The sequence below is a fragment of the Diadema setosum genome, chromosome 13 (assembly GCF_964275005.1).
Source record: "Diadema setosum chromosome 13, eeDiaSeto1, whole genome shotgun sequence".
NCBI lineage: Eukaryota > Metazoa > Echinodermata > Echinoidea > Diadematoida > Diadematidae > Diadema > Diadema setosum.
In genome coordinates this window covers 24,362,777-24,375,712 of record NC_092697.1, presented here as the reverse complement: position 1 = coordinate 24,375,712, position 12,936 = coordinate 24,362,777, and the positions used below count along the sequence as shown (strand labels likewise).

Below are 12,936 nucleotides of genomic sequence, written 5' to 3'. Positions count from 1 at the left end.
CGGTTTTTGCAAACAAACTCTTCAAGTATATGCATTGAGTAAATTTCAAGGTATGGAGAAAAAATGTAATTTCAGTATTACATGGTAGAATATGAGCATTTAAAGCTGGTCTTTGACCCTTGACCTTTGACCGTATGACCCTGAAGTTCCCAAGAGAATCACTGTCAGGTAGAACATGCATTTATATGTACTAAGTTTCATGAAGATACCTTGAGTCACTTTTGAGATATGGAGGATGAAGTGAAAGTTAGCATTTTCACTTGACCTTTGACATTTGACCTTTTGGCAAGAAACTTCCCAGAGAAACTCTGTTGAGTAATACATGTATATCTTAAGCTTCAAGAAAAATCCTGCAGGCATTGCATAAATATGAGGGAAGTAGTGACATTTTTAAGACTTGACCTTGACCTATTCTTTATACTCTACTGGAAATTAAAACAATGACATGATAAACAAATTTAGATTATCAACACTTACCATTGACGAGGGAAAAACACTGGATGTGCAAACCTGTTTAAAGGTTGTGTTTTTCAAATAAAGTAATATAACTAAGATATCGACTATTACTAAAAAAAAAAAAAAAAAAGTAAGAAAATAGTGGCGGCCGGGGGAAGTAAAAGGAGAAAAAATAACATTATCTACGAAAGTATACATACAATGTGTTGTGAAATTACAAAAATAGCTATTTATTGGTCATTCTATAAACATGACAAAAATCTTCTAGGTATTCTAGGTATTCTCTAAGAGTCTCATGATGGAGGAAGTACAGAAAGAGTGAAGGGGAGAAGGGTGGGAAGGCAAGAGAGAGAGAGAAGGAAAGAGAAATGGGAAGAGAGAGGGGAAGAGGAGAGAGAGAGAGAGAGAAAGAATACACCACAATATTTTCTGTGTAGTGCTTATAAGTGAAGATTCATTGGCATTTAAGTATTGACCAGGCCGGACCGGACCCAAGTTCAAACTAACCGGCATCTCAGCTATATACCTGGTATGAGTTTGATAGTCGTTCAAACCTTTGTAATTGATTCAAATCAATCGCGCATTGATCATTCTCAAAAAGTAAGGCATTGCACTGTTTTGTTTTGTTCTGTTCTGTTCTGTTTTTTTTTTTGTTTTTTTTTTTTTTTTTAGTCTTTCATTTCTACATCTGTATTCCCTTAATCTATCACTACGCCTAACGCGTCTGTTAGAACTTTGTATTTCAGGAAACCAGTCTCTGAAGCGTTTGAAGAGAATAATCCAAACTCACCCAAACACGTGTCGTTCACCATGGTATAACCGTCCAGGCAAGTACAGAAGGCTCCCCCGACCGTGTTAGTACACTCAGCATTTGGTCCACAGAAATCCTCATCACACTCATTTTTATCTAGATGTAGAGAATTAGAATTGTTTCAATATTTTATCACTGTACTGTACGTGTGCAAAGAACCACTGTTTACTTTCTTACAATATATGTCATTTCTTACAGTTGATGTATGTTTCTATAATCAATCATGAATGTGACATATTTCTCAAATTTTCATATCTGACACATCTTAATAGTGTAGACATGATAAACTTTGAAAAGGTTTTTGCAGCTAACGACGTCTTGTATTCCTACAGAACATTATGATAAAGTCTTTCCATGTAAAAAAAAAGACTTGTACAATCGTATTGGAATTTACATCCTTCATCTGAAGCCGATCGAGGAAAGAACAGCTGCATTTAATATACTCTTACGTAACAAGTAGCATGTACTCGGTGCGAATACCTGTTGGCTTGCTTTTCAAATACGGTATTTCTGAATATTCAATCCATTCTTATTAGTGGTATGACCATATTACTGTTCTCCCCTGTCAATATAACATTGCTATAAGTGATTAAAACATTTTGCATAGGAGAAGGCTATGGGAATAATGAAACTGATAAGAAGAAGTCTTGGTGGTGTTTTTTACTCTTACCTGAACAAAATGTACCGTTTCCTTCATAACCTTCGCGGCATAGGCATGAATAGGAGCCCGGCAAGTCCGTGCAGGCGGCCTGCTGATGGCAGGATGCGGTGCCTTCTGCACACTCATCGATGTTGCTGCAAACCTCGAACGCGTCACCCCGGTAGCCCTGATTACAGGCGCACCTGTACGAACCGACCAAGTCAGAGCAGGTGGCATTTTGGGCGCATGCTGTCGGCGAAGTACACTCGTCAACATCTGTGAAAGATGAATTGTTATACAATATCTTGCAGGGCGGTTTTACACGTAAATACAGGATCCCGATTCGACATAATAAGAATTGAGCAGTTTCACCATAATTAACCAAATCCTTTACAGCTTTTCGAATCAAATGAAGCTGGACAGTGTTTCCTAGAATGTACCAACTTGAAAAAGTAAAAGTACCCCCTACTCAGGACAATTGCCACGCGACAGACTGTTTTATGCACCTACTTGGAGTATTTGCATTCACACTATTTTAATAAATATCTGTGTTCTAAGTTCTAAGTTCTGCATTGTATATCTTATGGTGCATAATTTCAAAAGTGCATTCTGAATCGCCGGGAAGGAAGGACTTCTTTTTCCCAAGGGGGCCGTTGTTGGGTCTTTTAACCATTAACATGATCTTATACATTTTGCATCACTTACTGTATACTGCGGCGTCTTTTTGTTTTAACGTTTCCAAAAAAAAAAATAAATAAATAAATAAATAAAGAGCTTACATAGATATTACTTCACAATCTATCGCCATACGTGTAGGATTATCTTCTTAACACACTCCCATGTAAAGTGTAGCCCTTGTCTTGAAATAATACTTTCGATCTTATATCAATTAACCTTTTCTGAAAGAATACCAAAAAAAAAAAAAGACGGAAAGGAAATCTCCCCCACTCTGTCTCTGTCCCTTTCATCCTCGAATATCAACACGAGGACAAACTCACACATTCATCACTCACTTATATTATTACGCTATCATTCTCTACCTGTCTGCCTTTCTATATATATATCTCTCCATCCTTCTCTCTTACTTAAAAAAAAACAAAACGTCTACTGGTACTTCGTCATGACTGGATTATGCTGAATGAATGTAACAGTGTTTCTATGGCGCCAGTAAACTGGCATGCCGTGACGTACTTTCACAGTGTGATCCGTTTCCACTGTAACCACTTCGGCAGGTGCAGTTGTAGGACCCAGGCGTGTTGGCGCAATCCGCATCGGCATGACACGGGTTTTCGATCGCACACTCGTCTACATCTGTGTGTATCAGGTAAGATTGGAAAAGGGGGGGGGGGTGATGTTAATAATATCAGCAAAATTACGAAAATCATAAATTCTCTGTTCAATATATTGCACCTAATTTTCAATGACATTGTAAACAATGTCATATAACCGGAATAAAGCTTATAATTCTTCGATTACCTGTTTTGTCTTTCTATTGCTTTTTTTTTTAAAGTGAAAATGAATTCCACGGCCTATTTTTTTAGAAAGCTCCATGCCTTCTGAGACACTTGTGTCTTCGTTGTTGTTGTATCTATTTGTACTACATTGCATTGTTGTAAATATTTGACAATAGTGAGGCAATTTATATATATATATATATATATATATATATATTCAGGATATCTCTTGATTAATCAATCAGAGAGGAAAAACACTTTTGTCCTTTACCAGTTCCTCGCTGCCTGCTCAATCACATTGGTGAAAAAAAAAATTATAAGACTGTAATAAGAAAAAAAAAATAATCAACTTGATGAGACTTTCTTGGGTGTGCTTTTTTAGAGTCACATTATTAACATTTATATGTTGGAGATCATGATAACGACTAGAAAAGGGCAGATACCTGTAGTTCCTAGAGTTGCAAAGAAATGCTTAAGTGGAGATCGGTTCCAGTTGTGAAGCTTACTTACCCAGACAGCTCAGTCCATCGCCAATGAATCCAATGTCACAGGAGCAGCGGTAGGACCCCACCGTGTCTTCACAGAGGGCGTTCTCTCCGCAAGGCGCGTCCTCACACTCGTTGATATCTACCACGAAAATAGTGTGGACATTAAAGTGATGATATAGCATTGGTTGAGGTGAGGATTCATCTTTCACATTTTTTGCGAGACACTAAAAAACCACTCCATGAAAATGTTAAAGAGCATACAGTTCATATAGTTTGTTTGATGAAAATCGTTTTTGAAGTGGCTAAGATATCCAAAAACCAAGTAAAACGAAACGCTCCTAATGAAAGGTGGGTACATCCTGTTATTAGTATTGCTTAATTTTGGATTTTACAGTCATTTTAAACAAAAAAAAATTATCAAGTTAACTTCTAATTCCTGTTAGACTTACATGTTCTTTCATATTACACAAGGAGTTTCTAATTACTAGTATCTCAAAGATTATTACTAAAAAACGTTGGAACCCGAAGCCCCACCTCAGCAAAAACTGTACCATTACTTTCAATTGTCCAAATAAGACTTCAAACGGGGATTTTTGCAAGGTGGCCATGGGCAATAAATACTCTAGAATAAAATTCTGCGCAATATCTGACAGAAAAATATGATAACTTCTCAATTTCAAATCTTCAGCATTTTGATTTGATAGGTGCTGACCAACTTTTACAATACATGGAAACTTTGTGTCGTGAGCTTCACTCAGCTTCTTTTGTTTTGGTTGATTTATCTTTATTACTATTTCGAATGTGTTGTGCAAAAAGAAAACTCTTCTCGACAGAAAAAATGGAAATAAGAATTTACAAAGAGAGAGTTCCCATACTCTAAGTCTGATATTTTGAACTGTTGGCCCATTTCATACTTGGTCTCTCATATGTAATCACCGAGAATTAGATATTAAATTCTCTTTATGAAAGGTGATTCTTTGTTTGTAAAATAACATCCGCGAATGTACATTTATCTGAAATGGACTATGCACCGTCGCATATATCATTATCAATGACACATGCCAAGTATGTCTTCATTTTGTTGTGATACTTCACCTTTGATTCATGTCTCAATTTTGTTTGAAACACTGTTTGTTTGTGTAGGATTTTTCTATTTCGGTAATAAAACAAACAAGCACATACTTGAACAAGAGCCATTCCTGTCGGCATTTCCCCTGAAACCAGGCCTGCACTTGCACGTGAAGTTTCCTTCCATGTTGGTACAGTCGGCGTTTTCAGCACAGGTGTCAGTATCCAAACATTCATCAACATCTGATAAAGAATGTTTAAAAAATATAACGTTTCCATGGAAGAGAGAAAAGTAGGAGGGAGAAAAGAAGATTGAAGTTATATCACTGGAGTTACATTTGCAGTGAAAAGTAGCTAGAGATTTTCTTTTTTTTTATGATTCGTTGTTGGGTTTCATCCCAAATGTTTCCAGTGATTTACTCAAGATTCCACAATTTGAGTGGGAGAATTGTGATACAATGGACTATGCCCTGGAATTGTAAACATTGAATGCTTATTTAGAATCCTACTAGGTATGGAAATTGGGATATTTGAAGCACTTTCTCCCCCTTGCCCACGTGCAGAATGGATGCATGGCAACGCTAATGAAGACAGAGCCAAATGGAGAACAATATTTGTACTTTGTGTTAGCTGGAGAGGCTGTACTGGACAGAGCGTACAATTTTTGTTTTCCTTATCCTCACCACACAGTGAACGTTCTCAATACACAAGGGAGAGTGCTGCATTTTTCATCATGATAATTCTAACAAATACGCCTCATCCCCGTATTTAGAATCAGAAAACACCAGTACCTCTACAGTTTCTTCCATTTGGGTGCAGCTTGTAGCCATCAGCACACGAACACATGAATGAGCCTTCAGTGTTATGACAGAAGGTTTCGCACAATACCGATGATTGTGTGCATTCGTCAATATCTAATCGAGAAAAAAACATAGTGAAAAAATATGAATCAATGAACATTATCGACAAAGCATGATGAAATTATTCTCCACTTCTTAGTTTCTTTCCTCGTATCTCTTGAAGATTTGAGATGTTATGATGAAATAAACTTTGGGACAGTTTGGATCAGTCTTGTTTCTCTTACAGTGGCACTTTATAATTTGTGTGTTAACACTGAGTCTTGCTTACATGTAGATGTGGGTAATCTGAATTTTTCATTTTGAGATACTGTAGATGATCACCCGGGTACTGAAAAGACTAGGGAAACAAAGTACATTGTACTGGTAAAACAACCTTTACGATGACGTCAGTACCGAAAATAATATAAATACAAAAAAAAAAATGAATGAGTTGATTACGTGCAAGATTAAAATCGATCCAATGATTTAAAGACTGCTGATCAAGCTAATGATAAAAACAGACTGTTGCTCATTGACCAAGCTAAAATAGAAGTATAATAACGATTGTGACAACAAAAAAAGTCAAAAAATGCCACTCCTAGTTGCAATGTCTTGAAATATTAGCCAATTAGAAGGTGCTTACCTTGGCAAAATGTATCATTTATCAGCTCAAATCCAGTTTTGTCGCAGGAACAAGTTGCAGAACCATTCAAATACGTGCAGACTGTGTTGTTGCCACAAGTCTGTGAGGCAGTATCGTTATTGCATTCTGCACCCTGCAGCACTGTGAAATAAGAAAAGACACTCAAATGGTGCAGAGTTATCTGTTTTGCAATATTCCAGAGTCCACTACGCAGCTGTCCTTGTAATGAAACGATTATATACAATCATATTCGTATATGAGTCAAGTAAGTAATGTTTTTTGAACTATGAAAATCCTTCTTATTTGACATCAATGTTCTGGTTGTATTAAAAAAAAAAGCCAGCCAGTCCGTTCATCCCCAACAGTCCCTTTAAGACTCCTAAAACATGGTGTAACGAAAAATTTCCCTTCTACTACACACAACATATATGTTAGACGTTTTACGAAGTATTGTAAAGGAACATTTGGAATATATATTAATCACAACATTAACAAGTTGATATCATTGATCACTGCAATTCATTACTGCTCATTTGAAGCTATTAGCTGTAGAAATATCAGGATTATCATTTCACTAACAGAATTTCTAATCTGCTATTTTGAATCTGGTTTTATAGGACGGTCCCATTTCTTCTTGTAGATGGACTTCTGGCTAGTCTACGAAATGACAGGAAGTCATGTTACAGAATGAAATTACAATCCCCAGAAGTACTTTAATACTTGATTTTACAGAAAACCTTTAAATGTCAATACGGGGTTTTTTGCAAGCATTTCTTTTTTCGGGGGGGGGGGTGGAAGGATATTCTCTCAAAAACAAAAAGAAATCATTAGTTTTATAATATATCTCATCAGGGATATTATGTCAAATTCCCAAAAGTACCAAAGCAGTTGCAGTAGCTATTGAAAACATATAATACAATATGTGATGTCATGATGATTTGATTCATAAGTAAAATCAGACATAGTGTTGATCACTTCCATGGATTCTTAAGTCGGCCTTATGCCAAAAGGCCCCCAACGCCATAGACATTGTACACTATTAGTGCCCTTTTGGCATAAGGCCGACGCAGAATCAACATGATTATTCAAGTTTTTGAAGCTCCGGAAATCTTATAGTGTATGCGCCGTTTCTCAGGGATCAGTCATGGGGCCTTTGTTGTTTCTTTATTACATCTGAAAGATATATAATTGCTTCAAATAATCTTAAGTGATACTATTTTTTAACTCCAATGAGGGCTTTGAAACAATGACTAAGATGTGAACACATAAATATGTTAAATTTCTCGATGTTTCACGTCCATTATGTTGTCCTATACGTTTTCAAAACACTGTTTGTAGGTGTTGAACGTACTTTTTTCCCCAATTATTTCACGGGTTTATGTATTTGTAAGGATGAATTGTCCCAGCAATGCATACTAAAATGAGTCACTAAATTCTTAGGAATTATAAATGACTCTGATATATCTGGGAATGATCATAATTTTACTATATTCACACCTCTCTCAAAAAGAAAAATATATGGATCTTTTATCGATTGAAAAAAAAAACACGTCTTTTTTTCAAAATCCTCTTACTATACTCTACAATGTTATGATACTACTATATTTTGCATACTACAATGTGGTTCGGGGAATTGTCTCTCAACTTAAATCAAATTTATATTCTCCAGAAACACGTTCCTTTTAAAATTCACCATTTTCTCAATTGAAAATACAGAAAATTAATGACATCCATACATTTCAGAACGCTGTGTTTTTGGATATTTGATATGATTTTTTTTTGTTCATATATACATGTATATTTGATATGATAACACAATACGTTCCCCACATTACATACAGAGTATGTATTTCTACAGATCAACGTCTTCACCCGATAACGCACACCTTACCTGACAGCATACTCTCCGCGCTGTTCACTGTTTAGTGGCGACATTTATAATATACTTTCAGATAGTTTGATTGAAATGTCGTAGGTTTAACTTAGATTGCCTTCCTAGTCAAGTTTTTTGAATTTTCATTCACTTTTTAAAAGTTTATTCGAGGTGTTCCTTCTGTTAAACTGTGGAAAGTAAATTCGATACAAAATACAAATTCTTCTCCATACAAAGAAAGCAGTACATTCTTCACCTCGTAAATATTTGCAAAACCTTGTTTTAGAATATGTCCCCGGCAGAAATCTTCGTTCATGTAATAGTAAATAATCAACTGCTTTGCTGAATTGAACTGAATTGCTTACCGGGTATATAAATTTCTATCTCTTCCTGGTATTCAACTTTCATATGTACAACAGACTATACAATGTTACTTATGTATGTTATTCTCTTTATATGTCCCTCTGCGCCTCAGAATAGGCCACTAGATCGATGACGCATTACAAATGCTGTACTTATATCATGTTGTATACATAATGGGAATTGATGCACAAAAATATATCATACAGTAATACAGGAATGGGAGAGAAAGAGAGAGAGAGAGAGAAAGAAAGCAGTAGATGGCAGGTTCGAGTCCCGTGTTTCCTTTTTTTCCCCGACAGGTTTGTTAAATCATAGATCAGCAGTTGCGATCTTACAAAATTTATTTGGAGAAGAAGGGAGACAAAATTGAACAAAATTCCACATTGGGGCACATATGATATCTACCCTTTGGGGCAAATCAAACCTCTCTTCTCACTTATTTCGAACTTTACCTCGGCATGATCTGGTGTCATTCTGCAGCTCAAAGCCATCCTTGCACTCACAAGTAAAGCCTGGTTCAGTATTTTGACAAACTTGGTCACAATCATGGGTCTGCAAGGCACACTCATCAATATCTGAAATTTAGAATCAATGAAATTATTGTCGATTATAAACATACGTGTTCATAATCTATTTCAAGTTGATGACACGACGTAGATAGTTCGACTTCACAAAATGTACAACAAAATTCAAGCAACTACCCAAGTGCATTCCTGCGTGTATAACAAAACGATAACGCCTACGTGTTATTAAAGTACAATCAGCATAACGAGTGCCTTGAATGCAGATAGTAGCTGCCCCTTTATACAGTATTCTTTATATATTGGGTAAAGGTGAATAAACTACCTATTACTATATACAAGCAGTTTTCTGTAGCTCTATTGTTCGATTACGAAGGCAAATTAGAAAGGAAACAAATGAGCTTTAAGAAAAAAAAAACACGAATAGAATTTACGCTGTTAGTATTACCGATACATTCCACGTTCCCGTCGCCTTGATAGAACTCATCGCACTGGCAGGTGTATGACCCATTGGTGTTGGTGCAGGACGCGTTGACTGCGCATGGCGACCACTCACATTCGTTGATATCTTTGACAAAAATGAAAACAAACATATACAGAAATGAAACGAATCATACGATGATGTCTATCACCGATATCAAATAGCAATGTGGCTATGCAGATTTGAAAAGCGACAGGAATGGTTATGAACTGTATCATAATTATAAACCTACTTTGTTCATACCTTTTTGGACATGTAACGATGTGGTTTCTTTTTACTTATAAATGACAGCGGCTTTACCAGTGGAAAGCGCAAATGCTATAATTATACCGGTACACCTTTTTAATACCAAGGTGTAAAACTTGTGTATCAAACAATGCTATTTCACCTGCGCAGAGTCCATCCGTCGTATTTCGGTACCCATCCACGCATGGACACGAGAAAGACCCTTCCGTGTTGACGCACATGGAACCGAATGGACAGTCGTGATTTCCGTCGCATTCATTCACATCTGCAATCATCACGCCATTCATCATTTAATCACCGAAGGAGTCCGATAGAAAATGGGAAACAAAGGCAGATGTCAAGTTCCTCCTTATAATTTCCACATGTAAGATGCTTACGGGATTGTAATTTTGAAGTCATATTATCAATGACGATATCTACGTGTTTTTCCTCTGAAGCTCTGGACATGCTGGAGGAGGAGTTCCTGTCTAAACACAAGATGAGAAAACCAACTGAGAATATTTTTTTTTTCTCTCTTAGATATCGTGTCATCCTAAATGCGCTTATACTAACCTTCAGATACTTTTTCATAATATGTTGCCATAGCATGTACTTTGACATATCGTGTTCAAGGACCGCGGAAGGGGGAGATATGGTACCTATTATACAACCCCCACGCCCATTTTTTTTTTTTTTTTTTTTTTGGGGGGGGGGGGGCTCTTGAGTAGGGAAAAATAGATACCATAGACAGTAACCCCCCCCCCCCGCCATCCCCGCGCCCCCGCAGCCTCTAACTAAAAATAATTACGTTCAGCTGCCCCTGTTATATTAAAAATTACAATGACAATGACAATGTTTTTTCTTTTATGTCACCCAACGTCAGGGTATTGGAAAAAAAAATTGAACAAACATCGTAACAGATAAAATCAGCTAATATATATATGTATGTATATATATATATTTAATTTTCTTGATATTTGTATGACAAATTGTATTTATCCTTTGATCCATAGCGATTAGCGATCATTTCCCGATTTTAGCAATATCCAATGTATCTTTACGCCAAAATAAGAAGCCTGATATTAAGATGAAACGTGTTATGAATGAAAAAAAAAAAAATATTGCTCGTTTTATTACTGAGACGCAGAATTCTCGTTGGAATGTCTATGATAATGATGTAAATGTATCTTATGATGCTTTTTCGGAGAAGTTCAAGTATATTTCTGATTTGTGTTTTTCAACTACGAAAATTCCGAAAAAGAAGTTTAGAAATAAGCCATGGTTTGATACATCATTAAGAAAATTACGTAATAAGAAATATTGTTTGTATAAAAGATGTAAGAAAAAATATAGTAAGATATGTATGATAAGTATAAGATATTGAGAAATAAAGTGACACAGAAAATTAAAGAAGCTAAAAGATTATATTTTACAAAGAAATTTGAAGGTGCCGCAGGAAATATGAAGATTACATGGAATATCATACATGTGATATTAGGCTCTGGGTCAAAGAAAACTTTACCAACCTCAATCAAGTGCAATAACAGTATTGTTACCGAAAAGTATGCAATAAGTAACATTTTTAATGATTTTTTTTTATCAATGTTGGTCCAAGTTTAGCCGCAAAATGTCGAGGCACTGGTAATTTCTTGCGGTATGTCAACAAAAATGAATCTACTCTTTTCTTTTTGCCATGTACCCCGAAAGAAATTATTGACATTGTTTCTAAATTCAAGAATAATAAGAGTCCTGGTTTTGATAATGTTAATGTCATGATATTAGAAAAAGTTATTCATATTTTATCTTATCCACTGAGTTCAATTATTTATTTATCTTTTACATCAGGCATTGTTACGGATCAAATGAAAATTGCTAAGGTCATTCAAATTCACAAAGGAGGGTCAAGAGAAAAAGTTAGTAATTATCGCCCTATATCTATTCTTCCTCTCTTCTCAAAGATATTAGAAAAATGTGTATATAATCGTTTATCTGTTTGTTTGTTTTATTTTTGGAAAAGTGCAATATAATTAGTAATAAGTAGTTTGGCTTCGGAGCTGGACATTCTACATCTTCTGCCATTGTTGAATTTCTACACAAGGTCGCTGATACTTTTGATGATAAAGAAATAATGATTGGTCTTTTTTTAGATATGAGTAAAGCTTTTGATTTATTAAACCATTCAATTTTATTGCAAAAGCTTAATGTGTATGGTGTAAGAGGAGTGAACCTACAATGGTTTGATAGCTATTTAAGTAGAAGAAAGCAATATGTTGTGTATGATGATATTGAATCTGATATGATGACAATAAGATGTGGTGTGCCACAAGGATCTATCCTTGGTCCTTTGCTTTTTTTGTTATATAAATGATATGTGTAATGTTTCAGATTCTTTGCAGTTAATAACGTTTGCGGACGACACCAGTATGTTCATGAAGGGTAGAGATCCAGTTGTACTTCAAAATGATTTTAATAAAGAATTTTTGAAAATTTTTGATTGGTTAGACTATAATAAACTTGTTCTTAACCCTATAAAGCCCAAGCTATTTCGACCCCTTCCAGGCCCAAGGGGGGGGGGGGGGGGGGGGGGCACATTGTCCCCCCCCCTACATAACTTCTTTATTATATGATGTATGACCGTCATATTTGGCACATGGGTAGAGCAACTCGTACTCTACATGACCCAATATTCAAAATTTCTTAAGGTCATCCACTGAGGGCGCTATTTACCAAAATATAAAGAAATACATAGGAAATACGCTAAAATCATATTTTTCTGTTTATTTCTTTATCCCTCGTATATATCTTTTTATTTCATATCAATCATTGTCATATTTACCACAAAAGAAAAGCAAGTCAACCTTCAATGTTTGTTATGGTTGAAATTTCTCAAGGTCAACACATGGGGGCGCTATTCATTACAATATAAAGAAATATATAAAACCTATGATGTATTGCTTGGAATGAATACAGTATTGGTATCGCATTTCATATTTCCAAAATATTGTAATTTTGAGTTTGCAGATTGATAATATGATAAGCAAATGATATTACAGGCAAAGCATGTGTGATTACAA

General features: G+C 35.6%; 1 protein-coding gene across 1 annotated transcript in view; it reads right to left on the bottom strand.

Annotated features, from left to right (window-relative positions):
- Window positions 1-12,936, bottom strand: part of LOC140236501 (uncharacterized) — a 145,755-nt gene that overhangs the window by 54,842 nt on the left and 77,977 nt on the right. The window contains exons 56-63 of the mRNA XM_072316422.1: window positions 9,605-9,724; window positions 9,088-9,210; window positions 6,400-6,540; window positions 5,032-5,160; window positions 3,872-3,988; window positions 3,099-3,218; window positions 1,938-2,183; window positions 1,247-1,363 (exon numbers count right to left, since the gene is read on the bottom strand). Of these exons, the coding sequence (XP_072172523.1) occupies window positions 1,247-1,363; window positions 1,938-2,183; window positions 3,099-3,218; window positions 3,872-3,988; window positions 5,032-5,160; window positions 6,400-6,540; window positions 9,088-9,210; window positions 9,605-9,724 (1,113 nt within the window). The remainder of the gene's footprint in view (window positions 1-1,246; window positions 1,364-1,937; window positions 2,184-3,098; window positions 3,219-3,871; window positions 3,989-5,031; window positions 5,161-6,399; window positions 6,541-9,087; window positions 9,211-9,604; window positions 9,725-12,936) is intronic.